Source organism: Eschrichtius robustus, chromosome 20 (genome assembly GCF_028021215.1).
Source record: "Eschrichtius robustus isolate mEscRob2 chromosome 20, mEscRob2.pri, whole genome shotgun sequence".
Taxonomy (NCBI): Eukaryota; Metazoa; Chordata; class Mammalia; order Artiodactyla; family Eschrichtiidae; genus Eschrichtius; species Eschrichtius robustus.
In genome coordinates this window covers 56,735,874-56,753,607 of record NC_090843.1, presented here as the reverse complement: position 1 = coordinate 56,753,607, position 17,734 = coordinate 56,735,874, and the positions used below count along the sequence as shown (strand labels likewise).

At 37.2% G+C, this 17,734-nt stretch overlaps 1 protein-coding gene across 2 annotated transcripts in view; it reads left to right on the top strand.

The window, feature by feature from the left end:
- The window catches only part of RABEP1 (rabaptin, RAB GTPase binding effector protein 1), a 102,727-nt gene that overhangs the window by 65,655 nt on the left and 19,338 nt on the right, over positions 1-17,734 (top strand). For both annotated transcript variants that reach the window (XM_068530621.1, XM_068530620.1), the window contains 6 exons: positions 2,434-2,569; positions 5,620-5,798; positions 7,809-7,940; positions 12,927-13,394; positions 14,661-14,765; positions 16,566-16,682. In XM_068530621.1, coding sequence (XP_068386722.1) covers positions 2,434-2,569; positions 5,620-5,798; positions 7,809-7,940; positions 12,927-13,394; positions 14,661-14,765; positions 16,566-16,682 — 1,137 coding nt within the window. The remainder of the gene's footprint in view (positions 1-2,433; positions 2,570-5,619; positions 5,799-7,808; positions 7,941-12,926; positions 13,395-14,660; positions 14,766-16,565; positions 16,683-17,734) is intronic.

Genomic DNA, 17,734 nt, shown 5'->3' with positions numbered 1-17,734 from the left:
GACCAGGGCTCAAACCCATGTCCCCTGCATTGGCAGGCAGATTCTTAACCATTGCGCCACCAGGGAAGCCCCGACACCCAGCAAAATTTTGAAGAAGGCAAGGTATGGAGACTTGCCCTACCTACCAGTATTAAGACTTACAGTAGCTTTACTATTTCTGTAGCTACTGTAATTAAGATAGTTTGTTGCTGGTTTAAAGATAAACAAATGGACCAGTGGAACAGAATAGAGAGCCCAGAAATATATCCATACATATATGGAAATTTGATATTTGACAGGTGGCATTACAAGTCAGTGGGAAAAGTATGGATTATTTAAAAATAGGCTTTTCAAATAGTTATAAATATGGATTAAAGCGAGGTTAGCTTTCTACCTCACACTTTTCAAAAATTAATTTCAGTGAATTAAAATCTTAAGAGTAAACGTAAATCTTTAAAGCTTTTAGATGTTTAAAAAGGAGAATATGTTATGTGAGATACAAAAACATTTCTTAAATAAGGTAAAAATACTATGAAAGAAGAGATTGACAAATTTGCCTACATTAGAATATAAAACTTCCTTATTAAAAGATATCACAAAAAGTTGAAAAGAGAATTATAGACTGTTAAAAGTTATCTATACCTGACAAAAAATTAGTGTCCAAAATTAATAAAAATTGCCATGTCCATAAGTGACAAATGGCCCAACAGAGAAACAAGTAAAGAATATGAACAAGCAGTTCACAAAAGAGGAAGTTAAGGAATGTGAAAAGATATTCAGTCTCACTAGAAATCAAGGAAATGTAAGTGAAAATCAAATGCCGTTTTACTCTTACCAGATTGTAAGTCTTACAACATAAATTTGTTGTGTTTATCCACTATTGGAGTGTGTGAAACTCTTCCCACTTTTCAGCTGCTGTTGTGAAGTTGGAATCCCTGTTGAATATTTTGGGAGTTCTCCGGACCTTGTTGCTTCCCTTTACTTTCTCCTGCACAGACGCTGATACCATGTAATTCCATATAGGTAGCTTTCAGTGGTTTGTCCCCACCCTCTAATTATCGCTTTTTTTTCTTTTTGGTAGATGTTCATGTATTCTGAGTTCTGTTATCTTATTAGTTCTGTTGTTAGGGTGTGTGGAATTCAAGAAAATCCATGTACCACACATTCACTGTCACCATCTTCCCAGAGTTCTGCTCAGTAGCTTTCGAATGTTAGAAATTAATTCATTATTAATAGAGTCAAATATTTATTCTAAGAAGTAATAGCTGATAGAGTTAGTGGTTATATACCACCATTTTATATCTGACATATTGACTTTCCTTTATCATTAACTGAATTACCACCTCTCCAGGTGATAGGGAAAGTGCCTGACAACAGTCAGCACTTTGTCATGCTTGGTTAGTATACAGTATGTTTCTGGTTGGCTGACAGCCTCCAGTGAAGCATCAAATGGCAGCTTAAATAATCATTTTAGTCCATGACCAGTGCTAATGTATTAATGGTAATTAGGAGTAAAGATAACTGAAAACAGATCAGCCAGCTATTTCAAGTTGAAGAAATGGGAAGATAAAAGGCATAAATATAATCTTGAAAGTGAAATTAGACATAACCATTTGAAAAAGTTGAAAGTTAGTTTAAATGGCCACAATTTAGGATGGGCAGTTTGTAAGGAAGGGTAGAGCAAGTGATTCTTTAATCACTTTCTGGGGCAAGATTGCATTTTATTTTGGTTAGAACTATTTCAGATATTAGACTATATTGTTAATATTTGAAAATTATAGTTTAATTGTTCAACAGAAATAAGACATTAAAAAAGAAGATGTGATTTTAAAAAGTATTCTGCACTTGGCTTCAAGTTTATGTTCATTACAGTATGAGACAGGTTGTTTTTTCCATCATGGCTTCCTCTTTTTTCCTTCCATGAATTTATGTCTATGAAAATGTCTCCTTTTTATAAATTGAAGGCATTTGGAATTACCTCACCAGAAATCAAAGAAAAGCAAACTTACAAGAGTATGATACCATTTTTATCTTTAGAAAATACTGTTTAAAAAACAACAAAAATAAAAAATAAAAAACAACAGCAACCTGGGTTCACTGAGTATGTGATAAAATGAGCACATGTGTATGTTGCTCTGGGAATACAAATTGGAACCACCTGTTTAAAAGCAAGGTACAAAACTGTTATGTGTAATCTCAATTGTATATTTACTCTGGTGATGATTATGGATAATGCTTACTATTAATTATTGTCAATTGTGTTATTTTCCCAGTTTTCTTTAGTAAGTATATGTTTGTTTTGTAATTAAAAATTATAAATGTTAATTTGGGGGTAAATTTAAATTTACATAAATATAAATGTAAGCTTTTTTCGAGGCACCTCCAGAACTTACCATTATACCTAAGGTAGACACTGTTGGAAATTTTAGTTTAATGGAATTGCATCTTTTTCAGGTTAAAGAACTGAATCATTATCTGGAAGCTGAGAAATCTTGTAGGACTGATCTGGAGATGTACGTAGCTGTTTTGAATACTCAGAAATCTGTTTTACAGGAAGATGCTGAGAAACTTCGGAAAGAATTGCATGAAGGTAAATATATATTCTTTACATTTTTAATCTCAGTCTGTAAGAGAACTATGTAAGTAAAAGTGATATTGATTAATAACAGTAACAAATTCCAAAATGCCAATCCAACATGTTAGTGATTCAGTTTAAGCTTTGCAGTTGGTTTGAAAAGATATTTGGATTGTTAATGGTTTCTGTTTCCTTCAGGACCCCAGTAAGAATTCATAGGACACAAACTCTGGGCAGAAAGATAATAGGAAGTTGCTGCTTAAACTGCTTTTGCTCCAAACCTATTTTGGTGGAGGTGAATTAGCAAAAGTGAAAATGGGACAGAGAGGGCAGATGGTATATTCTAGTGTTCTTAAGTAGCACCCCTGTTTATAAGAGATAATTTTGATTTCGCTAGTCTGGTAGCAGAGTGATGCAGAAATTGACTCTGTTTTCTCAGGATAGGGGAAATAGGCTCATCCTTTCCCATTAAAATATATATTTGTCTTTAATTCTTTTAGTGAATCTTGTATACCTGAGATTCGTAATAACCTTTTTGTGTCACAGACTGCTTTGGCAGTCTTGTGAAGCCCTCTCAGAATAATGTTTTTAATACATAAAATACATAGAATTATAAAAGAAATCAATTATATTATAAAACAGTTATCAAAATATAAATAACTGCAAACTTATAGTAATAAATGTGCTATTTTATCAATGCATTAAATAACAAGTTCTAGTACCAGGTCTAATAACTACTGTAATTTTGAAGTATGATGAGCATAAATAATATATTAAGATATCTGCAACAACTGTACTGAGATACAAAAGTATCTATGACTCCTGTTAGTGACCAAGTCATGGGTATTGTTATACTTACTGTGGTTTGTTGTCTATATTTTATAATTGAAGGAAATGATAAATTTCAGCTAGAGGTTAGTGAAAATAAAGGTTAAATTTTTACCTCATCTAAATGCATGGACCTCTTGAAATCTTATATTCGTTGCAGGTTATACTAGCAACATGTTTTAATATGAAAATTTAAGACTGTGGTCATGGAAAATATAGCTCTTCCATAAATAATTCAGGTTTGCATAGGAGTTAGGTTTTTATCCCAAATAGTGGGAAGTTGAAATTATATAAGCCTACAGAATTATTTTATAAAATGTTGTTAAAGTAATCCAGTGTTTGAGTCTTTGGCTCTCAGGAAATGCTTTTCAAAAGTGCTGCTGCAGTCAAAAAGACACTCAAACTCTGAAAGGGTGTCCAGAAGAAATAGGACTTTCTGTTTAACCTATGTGTCCCAACCCTTCCAGAAATAGTACAAGACTACCAGACCTTCCTAATATACCTGGAGAAGTATCTGAGAAGTTTCATTAAAATGAGTAAGGGGGTAGAGTAATTTCTACTGAAACATTCACACCAAAAAAGTAGTATTTACATGAAAAGAAGATAGTTAAAAATTGAGCAGCAGTGTAAATTAGAGCCTAAATTGAGGAAATTAGATATGCAACCAAGTGCAGTGCAGTTGCATATCATATGTGCTAGGAAGTGTGTTAGGAGGCAACGGTGCCATGAATAGGCTTCTTAAAAGAGGTTGTTAAGTGGAGTTTTGAAAGATAGGTAGGTAGGTGTTTGTCAGGTCGTCAGAGAGGAGCATGGCATTCAAGGCCATTTGCATGTGGTGCAACAAGGTAACGAAACTGTAAGAAATACAGTTCAGCAAAGTTAAAATGCAAGAGGCAGTGGGGCAAAATGTGAGACATGAGAGGTAGACATGGGCCAGATCCTGGAGACCTTATGCTAAGGATTCTGGATTTTATCGTGTTGGTAATAAGGAGGCTCTGAAGGATTTAGAAGTTTTTTTTTTCCTAAATAACAGCTTTACCGAGATAAGGTACCTGTTCAATGATGTTTAATATATTCACAAAGTCGTACACCATCACCACTATCTACTTCCAGAACATTTTCGTTACTCCAAAAAGAAATTTTGTAACCATTACCAGTCATTCCCTATTCTCTTCTTCCCCCCAGCCCCTGGCTACCACTAATCTACTTTCTGTCTCTGTAGATTTGCCTATTCTGGACTTCTGTATAAATGGGATTATACAGTATGTGGCCTTTTGTGTCTGGCTTCTCTGAAGGGTTTTAAGCTTGAGAGTGGTAATGTTTTACCTTCTAGAGAGTTCAGTTTTACAGCAGTGTGGAGGATAGAATAGAGGGGGCCAGACGAATGGCAGGAAGGGTTATGAAGAAACTCCTGTTGTAGTTGTCTAAGTCCTAAATCTAAGGCAGAAGGCAGAAGATGGAGTGTCATATCACACAGGAAGTAGCATTAGTAGGCCTCTGTCACAGTTGAATGTGTTGGGTGAGGAAAAGTCAGAAGTATGAGTTTTCTCTCAGGTTTCTGGCTTGGGTAACTGGGTAGATGGGTTGATAGATGATACCATCTATTCTTTTTTTCCCAAAGAAGATGGCTGAGCTGATGAATATCAATAACAAGCATTTACAAAGATTCTTTGACTTATCCTGAGAGGTCAAAACTAAATGGACTCAAGAAGGATTCCTGGATAACAAGATTTATTCAGAATGTATTAAAGACAATTAGGAGTGGTTACTATGTGTTTTCCCTTTAGAGCAGTGTTTCCCAAATTGTATTCCCTAGAACATTTGTTACGTGAGTGGCACTGTGGAAAGGATTTTTTGGTCAAATAAATTTGGGAGGTATTGTATTATATATCTCCTTACAAGAGAACATAGACATACTTGAGACCCTGAGTTCAAAGTCCTGCAGTAAAGAAATCTTTAAAAAAAAGTTTTTAACCCAAGGTTTCTGAAACTCACTGAGCACAGAAATCTTTTTTTCACACGTTGCTCTTCCTAGGAACACACTTTGGGAGACTCTGCTTAGACAGGTGGTGTGGGGACAGCTGCCTTGTCCTATGGCAGGTTGCCCCTGGGTTCTTGTCAGAGGCAGAATCCCAGACCGGATGGACCTTTGGCCAGGTCTAGTCTAGTTAGTCCTATGTTAAAGAAATTGCCTACCATTAAAATTCAGTGTTTTTGGTTGGGGGATTCCTAAACAGTATGCCATCTCTTGGAGCAAGAGCGACAACAGCACAACCAGTTGAAACACACGTGGCAGAAGGCCAATGACCAGTTCCTGGAATCTCAGCGTTTGCTGATGAGGGACATGCAGCGAATGGAAATTGTGCTAACTTCAGAACAGCTCCGACAAGTTGAAGAACTGAAGAAGAAAGATCAGGTGAATACCAGTTTTGTAGGACTTGTTTGCCTTGTTAATAAACCACTCCCCCCCGACACATCATATTTCTTTATGTATATTATAGATTGACTTAAGCCTGAAACAAAGTTGATGTATGCCATTTCAAAAAACATAATAGCTGCATTTGAGGGATTTTGTTTTTCAACTTTAGAAATGGCCTTGTCTGGGGGGAAGGGGAAGAACTGATTTAGAAATGATCCTCTTCAGTCTGCAGGATGCAGTAGTGCATATTTCTGAGAAAATCTTTCTCTACAGTTCTGTCCAGTTCTCCTAGGGCTCCTGAATTGTGTTAATCCAGGCCATGTCTTTTGTGACATTGCTCTGAAAGCCTTATTAGACAGTGATGGGTGGGGATGGAGAGGCTGAGTGACATGAAAAGACAGGTATCTAGAGGGCTGCATACCCAGGATCCTGTTTTCTCCTTATCTTAAAAAACAATTAAATTATATGAGTAATACATAAATACATTCTCATGTTAAAATATTTTGTTTTAAATACAAAGTGAAAAAATAAAGTGATAAAGTGAAAATCTCCCTTGACATCTCACATACTTCCCTTCACAGAAATAACCACTTTTATAATCAGGAATAATCAGTTTGGAAGGTAGTATTCCACACCACTTCTATGTGTTTATAAGTGTATATTCACGTTTTTTTTTTTTTCCCCATACAACTGAAATCATAGTATAAGTATTCTGTAGCTTATTTTTCTCATAAGCATCATCTTGGATATATTTTCACTTTAGAGATCTATCTCATTCTTGTTAGCTGGTGACATGGATGCACTATATTTGATTTAATCCTTCTCTTTGTAGTGGGCATCTAGATGGTTTTTCTTTCTTCTTTTTTTTTTTTTGTCATTTCAAATAGTTTTGCAGCTAATATCCTATACTGTGTTGTGTATGTGTGCAAATATTTCCCTAGGATAGCTGTGTAGAAGCTTTTGTAGGTACTGTAAGAAATATTTTAAACTATCTTGTGTAACTTAGGTTAGATTTTGTTTTTCAGAAGTTTCTTCCTTTTTAAATTTCTTTTCTCTTAATTGATTCATTCATCTTTTGTGTAGACACAGTCAACTTGAGGATTTAGATTCTAAAGTACAGATACAATCATGCTTTTCCTGCTTCCCATTAGAGTAGTCTAAATTCCAGAACTGGTCATTTAAGGCCTATGCGCCAGCATTGTGCTAAGGCTTTATATGTAAAGCTTTATCTCATGTGGTTCTCAAAACAGAAAAACACACAACAAAAATTCCCATATGAGATAGGGACTAATGGCATATCTGAGGGTTGACCAGTCTCTGATTCCAGAGTCTAAGCACTTAATCACCACCCCCTTCTCCATGTACCTCACTACTCATGTGCCTGCCCCCTTTTTAGTCACATGAGATTATTCAGTATTCCCCACATGCCTGCTCTTCCGTGCCCCTCTCTGTTTTACATACTTCTTTTCTCCCTGGAACCCTTGCTTGTCTCCTCTCATACAATTGGCAAACTCATCTTACTGATTCTTCAAGATCCAGCTCAAGTGTTACCTTCTTTGGGCCCCCCTTTCTAGCTCCCTCAGATGAAATCTTTGTCTTCTCTCCTACAGGACCTTGTACATACTTATATAGTGATGTAATCGTGTATTTGTCCCTCCCCACTAGAGTGTTTTGTGGGGGGGCATTGAAGGTATCTTTGATCTTTGTTGAGTGAATTATTACATCAGCTTCAATCATTCATTTGTATTTCATATAAATTTGTACATGTTTCAAATGGATGTGTAATGCCATAACTTTTTCCTATTTGTTTTCCATAATAAGCTGAAGGAACATTCTATGTAAATTTTCTTTCTCAAATCACTTGAAGAAGAGGTGGGTGATTTGCTCTCTTTTGTTTTGCCTTTCATGTAGTATACTTTTATATTTGTTTTGAGTGGTTAAAGAACTGTGGGAATCATTAAGTATAGATTACCTGGGTAATATGTATTTTTTCTTCCTAACTTTTAGGAGGAAGATGAACAACAAAGACTTAGTAAGAGAAAGGATCACAAAAAAACAAATGTTGAGGAAGAAGTAAAAATACCAGTAGTGTGTGCTTTAACTCATGAAGAATCTTCAGCCCAGTTATCAAATGAGGAGGTATAATGAATCTATAATTAAAATCATCATATACACAGTGTTAACCATTTTTAGCTTCTCTTACATCAGTCAGTTACATTGTTCATATGGGAAGTGGGTAGTAGCTACTAGCTGAAAATTAGATAAAGTGATAATACTTTATTTTCAGCTGTTTTCACAGTATTACAGGTAGTACAATTTGAAACACGCAGTTTCTCTCATGGTCTGTGAAACAATTAGATGTGCTTTTTTCTAGCAGTTCCAAAATTAAAACATCAGAAGAAAATTTAAGTAATATCTGCAAAATCTTTTTTTTTTTTTTTTAAATAAATTTATTTATTTATTTTTGGCTGAGTTGGGTCTTCGTTGCTGGGCGCGGGCTTTCTCTAGTTGTGGCGAGCAGGGGCTTCTCTTCATTGTGGTGCGTGGGCTTCTCATTGCAGTGGCTTCTCTTGTTGCAGAGCACGGGCTCTAGGCTCACGGGCTTCAGTAGTTGTGGCATGTGGGCTCAGTAGTTGTGTCTCGTGGGCTCTAGAGCTCAGGCTCAGTAGTTGCGGTACATGGGCTTAGTTGCTCCGCGGCATGTGGGATCTTCCCTGACCAGGGCTCTAACCTGTGTGCCCTGCATTGGCAGGCGGATTCTTAACCACTGTGCCACCAGGTAAGCCCCTGCAAAATCATTTTTGATATGAATAAATGTTTCTAATACTTTGAACTTTTGTTTAAAAGAGATTTTATCTAAAGTATTGAAACACTTAATTCTCTATGGCCTGTATTTGAGTATTATCAAGTATTAGATCTTAAGCCCTGAGAAGAGTGTATGGGGTTTGGCAGATTGTGATGGAGTAGGGTAGAACATTTCAGGTATTGGGAATGGGCAGAGTAGAGAGACTTGGAGGTGGAAAGTGTAAAGTGGTGTTCCTATGGCCTCATCGCCTCTCACCCACATGTGGCAAGGGCCTCCTCATTACATTTCCTGTCTTCAGCCTGTCCCATTCCACTGTACCCTCAGCATTACTGTCAGATTTATTTTTCTTAAGTGCAGCTATAGTCAGGCTACTCCCCTAGTCAGAACCACCACTCACTCCCATTACCTACACAATTAAGTGCAACTTCCTCACTCAGACAGTCAAGACCCTTCATAATGTGCACTCTGGTTTAGCCACATTGCTCATCTTGTTGTGCTATACTCTCTGCCTTGCACATTGGTTCCTTTACCTGGAGTGCTTACCTCCCTCTGCCTTTCTGAGTTCTGGAATTCTTCTATTCATCCTTCAAGACTCAAGCTGATATCTCTTCTTCAGGGAAGGAAATGCTTCTGTTAATTGACTTTAGGGTAAAAACTAAGGTCCCCAGCTTGCCGTACAAGGGCCTTTGGAGTTGAATTGACCCTTCCAGCCTTAGCATACTCTCCACTTCATCACAGCCAGACGTTTCTACTAGCTGTCCATGCTCATATGCATTGTTTATACTGTCCCTGCTGTTTAGAGATTCATACTTACTCCCCCACCCCTACCTCCTTTCCCTGCCTGGTGAACCAGTTTCAGGTAAATTGGATAAGGGTCTTTTCTCACTTTCAAAGGTATTATGTTTCTGTTTAGTTTGCAGATTTACGCTGAGCCATGTAAAATCTACTTGCTGGTGGCTCATATTTCCATGTTTATGGATTATTTGACATTGAAAAAATGCTTTAAAAAATCCTAGTGGACACTGAAAAGTATGATGTAATTGTTTTTGTACATTCTCTCTCTTGGCTCATACACTGAGAACCTTGCCCTGATTCTGCTTTGTCTTTTTTTTAAAATAGACTTCCAAGAGAATGTCTCAATTTTTGCGTACTGCCAAATATTATGTGGTTTCTGCATCATGCAGTCCTGTGTCCAGGAATGTTTGGCAAAGTTTCAAACTTTAAAAAAAATATTTTAGCAGGAAAACAGGAAAAGGAAATTTGTTGTGATTTACAGTGAAGCACTTAAAATTTTTTAATAGTGTCCTAACAGATTCATACTGTATATTGTGCATAACATTTTCTGACATTGAAATATCTTATAGCCTTTCAGATCTGATGTTTTGCAGTTTGAATGTTGAATGTACTTGTTTTGTATTGAGAGGCAGTGACAGTTTACTTTAGCCTGTTGATTTAAAGTTAATATGGAATGCTTTGGAGACTTAGATATATTGCTAAAGCCACTTAAAATTTGTAGGACCCTATATCTTCTTTAACCTAAATGCTTAGAATATGCTTTTCTCACCACAAAAGTAATATGTGTTCATTATGGAAAATTTGGAAAGTACAGAAAGTCATACAAAATAAAAATAACTGATAATTCTACTAGCCAGAGATACCACCACTAACATTTTGGTATGTACCTCTCCTTTCCCTCTTTTTCCATTTCCAAAGGTAACATATGTGTGTTTCTATTTGTACTTTTTAAACATAATACAGATTGTAGCTGTACATGATGTTTTATGTACATTTTTTCCCCCACTTAAATCTGTCTTTAAAGGTTTTGGCACATCAGTAAGTGTTTTCCCCCAAAATGATATTTAATGACTAACAGTATTTCAGCATGTAAATGTACCATAATTCCTTAATCTCCTACAAATTGATTTGTGCCCAGGTTTTAATTTATAAAGGTGACCGAGTGATGACATAGAGAGGTTAATGCCATTGAACAAGAAGTTTAATGTTACAGTCCCTCTAGAAATGAGAGTCATGGTACACTGTGCAGAGTCACATGGAGAAGCACCAGAGTTGGTCATGAAGCAAAAGCAGGAGCAAGGGGAAAGCACGGACCACAGCCATTATTGGGATTTTCGAGGGAAAGATAGGGCAGGGTAAATAGCATAGGACTGGCTAGTTTGAATAAATCCAGTGGGCTTTGGGGCATAGAGTCTATCTTCAGTTTTCTGGTACCTGGCCCTGGGTTGATTTAGAGCAGGGGAAATACTGGCTTGGTGTGTAAGAGTTAGATGAAGGAGTTGGTTGGGAGTATCGACTTGAGATTGGTTGATTTAGATGTGAAAGACATATTCATAGGCAAGTTGTTTATTATTTCTAGGAATTAGCTAGTTTGGAAGAGGCAGTCTCTCCTCAGCCAGCAAGGCCTTCAAAAGGTCAAAAACATCATAAAATATAGAAAATAAGCATGATTAACACACTAACAGATAGTCAATTATTTCATTTTTCACTAGTAAAAAAATTTTCATTATTATGAGTAATGCCATAATGCTATTATATATAATTCTTCTTTGTATAAAAGTCATGGACTTATCCGATTACTCCTTTAATATACGTTCTTGGCAAGAGAACTGCTGAGTTTCAGAGCGTGAACAAACATATTGTTGAATCATCTTTCAGAAACAGTGTAACAGTTTACATACCCCTACAAGTATATGTGCCTTGTAAGTGTTGTTATCAGCCTGGTAGTCTGGTGTTTTTTAAATGGCCCTCACAACTTTCTTGTCCCTATCCCCTTCCTTCTCTGGTGTCACAGTAGCATTGTGTTAATATATGATAGCGTTAGATATCGTGTTCCTTTATAAGCCAACAGAATGCGCTCTCTCCAGTTTTTATTAGGGTGCTTATTTGGGACCTTTGCCATAGCTAGCTCAGTATATACTAGATTTGTGTTCCTCAGCCATCGGAATTTCACAGATTAAAAAACCTTAACAAAACCCCACAACCTTTAAAAAGAAATAAATGGAGGAATTAACATAAAAGTTGTCAACTTTTTATTATACCAAGTAAGGATATTTTTAAAACATTGAAAGAAAATCTGTATTTTAGTCTTTTCCAGTTCATAAAAGGAAGGACATTTAACAACAAAAAGTAGAAAGGATAGTATCTTAAAATAAAAGCCAGTTCTTTAAATTGAATAAATTTAGTTTCAAGAAAAACTTGCTACATTTTCCTTGCTTTCTGATTTTCCTACAAACTGTGCTAGAATGGTACTGGTGTGCTTTTTTGACTTTGGGAGTGTGCTGCACCACATTAAAAAAAAAATTGAAATGGAATTCACATAACAAAAAATTAACCATTTAAAATGTGCAATTCAATGGCCTTTAGTACATTTACAGTGTTGTGCAACCATTACCTGTCTAGTTTCAGAAGATTGTCATCGCCCCCAAAAGAGACCCCTTATATCACTAAGGAGTCACTCCCTACTCTCCTTTCCCTTTAACCTCTGGCAACCACTAATTTGTTTTTGGTCTCTGGGGATTTACCTATTCTGGATATTTCATAGAGATGGTATCATACAGTGTGTGACCTTTCGCGTCTGGCTTCTTTCACTTGATGCAGCCTTATTTAACATGTTGATTACACCTTGCTTGAAACTTAGTTTCTAGTGTACAACATTATCCTCATTTCCCTTCTATTCTGGGTACTCCTTCCTCTGTCCGTCCCCAAAATGGACAAAATTGATGTTTCTCAGGGCCTTGCCCTTGGCTTTCTTCATATCCTACAGATTCATCCTAAGTGTTCTGATTTGCTGCCGTGGCTTTAATTATTACTGTATAGTGGTTACTCCCAAGTCTCTATCTAAAGACTTCTTTGTCCCTCTATTGGGTGGACATCTCTACTTGGATATACAGCAGGCACCTCGTGTTCCATATACCCAATACTGAATTTCAGGAGACCTTCCCTGATTCTTATGTCTGGGCTGAATTCCTCTCCTTGAGCTCCCAGAGCATTCAGTGCATAGCTGTAGCCTGTCATTTTATTGAATATGATATTCTAATAGCCTGTTTACTTGGTTCACTTGTTTATTTTTTTCATGAAACTAAGCATTTTGAAGTCAGAGATTGTTCACAGTTGTATCCTGAGTGCTTGGTTTAGTGCCCAGGATATACAAGACAATAAATGTTTGTTCAATTAATATATGAAGGCAGCACACTGAAGATTGTCATGTGTAACGTGTGGCAAAATACTTTATAAAATATGGTAGTTTTTCTCTTTGAAAATATCAGGAATCGTCTAACTGGCAATGTATTTTCACATTTCAGGAGCATTTAGATAGCAACCATGGTTCAGTCCATTCTTTAGATGCAGACTTACTGTTGCCATCCGGGGATCCATTCAGTAAATCAGACAATGACATGTTTAAAGATGGGCTCAGGAGAGCACAGTCTACAGACAGCTTGGGAACCTCAGGCTCACTGCAATCCAAAGCTTTAGGCTATAACTACAAAGCAAAATCTGCTGGGAACCTGGACGAATCAGATTTTGGACCGTTGGTAGGAGCAGATTCGGTGACTGAGAACTTTGATACCGCCTCCCTTGGGTCACTGCAAATGCCAAGTGGGTTTATGTTAACCAAAGATCAGGAAAGAGCAATCAAGGCGATGACACCAGAACAAGAAGAAACGGCATCCCTCCTGTCTAGTGTCACACAGGGTATGGAAAGTGCTTATGTGTCTCCCAGTGGTTACCGCTTAGTCAGTGAGACAGAATGGAATCTCCTGCAGAAAGAGGTGAGTTATCTTCCTGACTTCTCCTCTCGCTCACTTTGGGGGATACTGGGTAGCTCTGGATTTATTGTTCATTCAAGAGATGGTCCCTGGAGTCAATGCTCGCACTTGTTGCCAGCAAATGGGTGTTAACCCATATTGTCTGACCCTTGTCATTGTCTGCTTTGGCTGTTCCTGGTGATTATGACAGAGAAGGGAACTGACTAGCTGATTGTGTTAAGTGTGAACTTCTCCACCTGAAGTCACATCTCTTAAGTTGGAGCGATCTGCTTGAATAGCATAGCTAACTTTGTGTAGCCCGAATTTGGTTTCCTTGCAGTTTTCTATAATCTCAGTGTATTCGAAGATGCATATTCTTTCATCTTTCCTTGAGGTCTAAAGTACAAATGCTTTTCAGCAGTTGATGCTTAGAATGAGTTTAAGGAGGGGGTGGAAAATATGGGAGAGAAGAGAAGGCAACCTTTAATGAGGTTAATTTTCCTCCTAATAGTATTTGCAAACTCAGAAGTAAGATTAGGAGATAAAAACTTAAATATGTATTTGCATAGTGCTTTACAGATTACAAAGCCTTTTCACATACCTCTTCTCTTTGAGCTTCTTGATAATAATGAGACAATCAGGGCATGAGTTTCTCCAACTTATAGATGAGGAAACTGGCTCAGAAAGGTCAAATGAGTTGCTCAAGTTTCCCCTTCGACTAAGTAGCAAACCTGGGTTAGGATACAGGTTTTATGACTTCCAGTGCTTTCTTTTACTCAGGGCTACTTCTCTTTAAAGAAGCTGTTGATTAGCAAGTGGAACAGCTTATTAAGCCTGAAAGAAACTGTTCTCCTTGGTCTCATGCAAAACGTTTGAGAAGGTGCTGTTTAATTGTTTCATACCTCCTTTGTGCTTGGAGCTGGTGAAATGGTTAATTTGCACTCCACCCTCCCCCATCCCCTCCCTTGTTGGGTAGTATTGATTTAAATTGTGAGTGCCACGGTGTGGTACCTTTTGCTTTCCTTGTGTTTCTCTCAAATGTGGTGTTTTGTGGCCCTTAGCCTCTTGATGATAAAGTTGTGTCCCTTGTTTTCCTGTCATACTTATATTGGACTTATGATTTTTTAGAATCCTGCTCTCTATTGTAACTTCTTGCCATAAGTCCCTGAATAAATTGTTTACTCCATTTTCTACTTCGAGTAACATAGGTAAGACTGCATGTGTTCCTCAAGTATGTGATGTAGACTTGTTTTGTTCTGCCTGATAAGAGGTAATTTTGGTGCCCTTCAGGTACATAATGCTGGAAATAAACTTGGTAGACGTTGTGATATGTGTTCCAATTATGAAAAACAGTTACAAGGAATTCAGATTCAAGAGGCTGAAACAAGAGACCAGGTGAGTTTCTTTTGGGGTGTGCGAAGTTGGTGAGCTGTTGTAGTTCTCACTGGCGGTGCTGAATTAATTGCCCTTCACCCCTCCCAGTTTGCTTTATGAAGTATACTCATCTCCTTAAGTCTGAAATAATCTGGTACATGCAACGTCAGTTACATTTCCAGTGGGAGCACACTATAGAATTTTTGCTTTTGTGTGTCTTTGCTTCATTAGCTTGCCCAATACCACACAGGTCAGCTCAGCTGGCATATCTCCTCTCCCAACCTGTTCCTTCTGCCCAAGGCCTAGAAGTGTTATTGTCAGGAATGCATGCACACGGAAAGTGCTTTATGATACAGAGATTTAGGGAGATAAGGGGTTGGGTTGACTGTTGCTTCTAATTGGATAAAACTTAATTGAATATTACATTAATCAGTATTTGTACTCTTCATTGCTTATTGCCTAATTCTTGTCATAAATTTGTTGAAGTAAGTTTAGTTTGCAGGGTCACAGAAATTAAGATTTGGTAGATTAGGTATGCTGAAACTGACAAGTACCTTTCCAAATACAGTGCCTAATAATGGGTTCCCTGATAACATTTAGGAAATGATGTAGAACTTCATGAGAGTAAACTTGTGAAAGCATATGTAAGGAAAAAATAACCTTTTTCTTATATTTCCAAATTGTTCTTTGGTTGTTATGGAGAGTGTTACCCTAGTCTTCAAAATAAACTTAAGCAGGTTAGAATGATGGTTTAATATTTTCAAATGCCTTTGGCATTAATTTTCTCCATATATGCTTTTTTTTTTTTTTTTAAGATGGCTTAGAGGTAAATTTCTAACGCTATTTGTGAAGCTACTATATCAATAGTTGGCCTCTGATAGTGTGGTATAGGAATGGGGTATCTTGGATTCCATAGTCGTGTCAATAGACATTTTACTCTTGCTTCATCTGTGCAGGCACTTCGCTGGGTTCTGAGTATTCAGATACAGATAGAACACCGTACTGCCCATAGGGAGCTTTCAGTGTTCAATCCAAGCCATCAGTTCAATATGGTTTGTTCCTGTACGTGTACAAGTAGAACTAGAGGATGAGCAGAGGCATCTAAGTTAACTATGGGCTGTTAACTAGGGAAGGTAACAGTTCAGCTAAGTTTGTTTTAGAGCTAGAGTAAAAATTAATTAGGAAAAGAAGTGGAGAAAGGGTGTTCAAGGAGAGGAAATGTGTACAAAGGAACAGTTATGAAGGAAAATTGTGTGTTCTAGGAAGTATGAATAGTTTATGTGGCTGGGCATAAGGGGGGTGGTGTGTGTGTGTGAGAGAGAGAGAGAGTGGAGAGAGAGTGGGGGGAAAATAGTGGGAGAGGAAGCTACAAAGGGAAGGCCATGATGAGATCATTGAGGGAGGGGTGTGATGACTAAAGGGATTTAAATTTTACCCTGAAGACTTTGGGAGGCATTTAAGGATTTTAAGTAGGGAAATAATATGATTTGACTTTCATTTTAGAAATATTTATTGTGTTAGAGTGGATTGTAGATTGGCAGCAGAAGATAGAGTCAGGGAGGCCAGTGCCTAGCCTAGAAGACCCAGGAGGAAAAGCAGATATTTTCAAATGAGGTAATGGATATGAAAAATGTTTTGTTAACTGTAAAGCACAGTATAGTTGTCGAATGAGGTAATTCATCTCAGTTTTTTCCCAAATTGACAAATTTGTTTCTCAGGAAAAAAGATTAGGTTTAAAAAAATTTTCTGGAGGTAGGGATTTTTTTTTTAATTTATGAAAGTTCTGGTACTTCCTTCTAATTGACGTTTAAAATTGCATAGGTGAAAAAGCTACAGGTGATGCTAAGGCAAGCAAATGACCAGTTAGAGAAGACAATGAGAGATAAACAGGAGCTGGAAGACTTCATAAAGCAGAGCACTGAAGATTCAAGTCACCAGGTAAGTGAGGGTTTTAGAATGTGGCCCCTGGGAGATGACTGAGTTGTTTAAATAAAAGCGTTCTGAAAACCTAGTAAGGTTTCTTTCTTGCCCTGAAGATCTGGCAGTTCTATTTTCCCTCAGATAAGAATATCTCAAACTGATCTTTCTCTGGTGTCTGTTTTACAGATTTAAGGAAAGTAACTTTTGAAATAACTGGTTAGTAAATATCAGGAGGCTCTGGTTCTCTTTTCCCCTTTGATTTTTATTAGGTTTTTCTGCTGCACAAGAAACCTGCTGACAAGAAAGATGCTAGTTATCTTCTTTTTGACTTTTTGAAAAATACCATGCATGGGAAAAAACGTGACCGTATACAGATATACCGAACATATCTGAACTAATATCTGTGTACCCACCAAGATCGAGTAATAGAAAATTAGCTAGTACCCCAGAAGCCCTCACTTTCCCCCTCCACTTACTACTTCCTCCCTAGAGGTAACTACAGTGCTAACGTCTAACACCATTAGATTAGCTTTGTCTGCTTTCTTATTTTAACAAATGAATCATATAGTCCATATTCAATGAATGACACAGTCATTCATTGTGTTTGTCTTCCTCCATTCAACATTGTGAGGTTCCTACTCACAAATGTGTGTGGTAGTTGTTATTTTCATTGTTGTATACTCGTACCATTGTATGGATATATTGTAATTTACCTGTCTTAATGTTATGAGCATTTGGGTTGTTTCCAATTGTGGGATATTATGAATAATTCTACTTTGAAATTTCTGTATAGGGCTTGTTGCACATGTTGCCGCTGGGTATGTGCTTAGGAGTGGAATGCCTGGGTCAGAATGTTCAAAATGTATGTCAACTTTTGGAGATAATAGTGCCAGAAAGTGGTTGTATGAATTTATACTTTCCCTAGCAATGTATGAGAAGAATTCCTGTGGGTCTGCAGTCTTGACAGACTTCATTTTGTGTTATTTTAATTATAGCCATTTTGGTGGGTGTGTAATGGTATTTCATGGTGGCTTAGTTTGCGTTTCTCTTATGGCCATTGAGGTTATTTA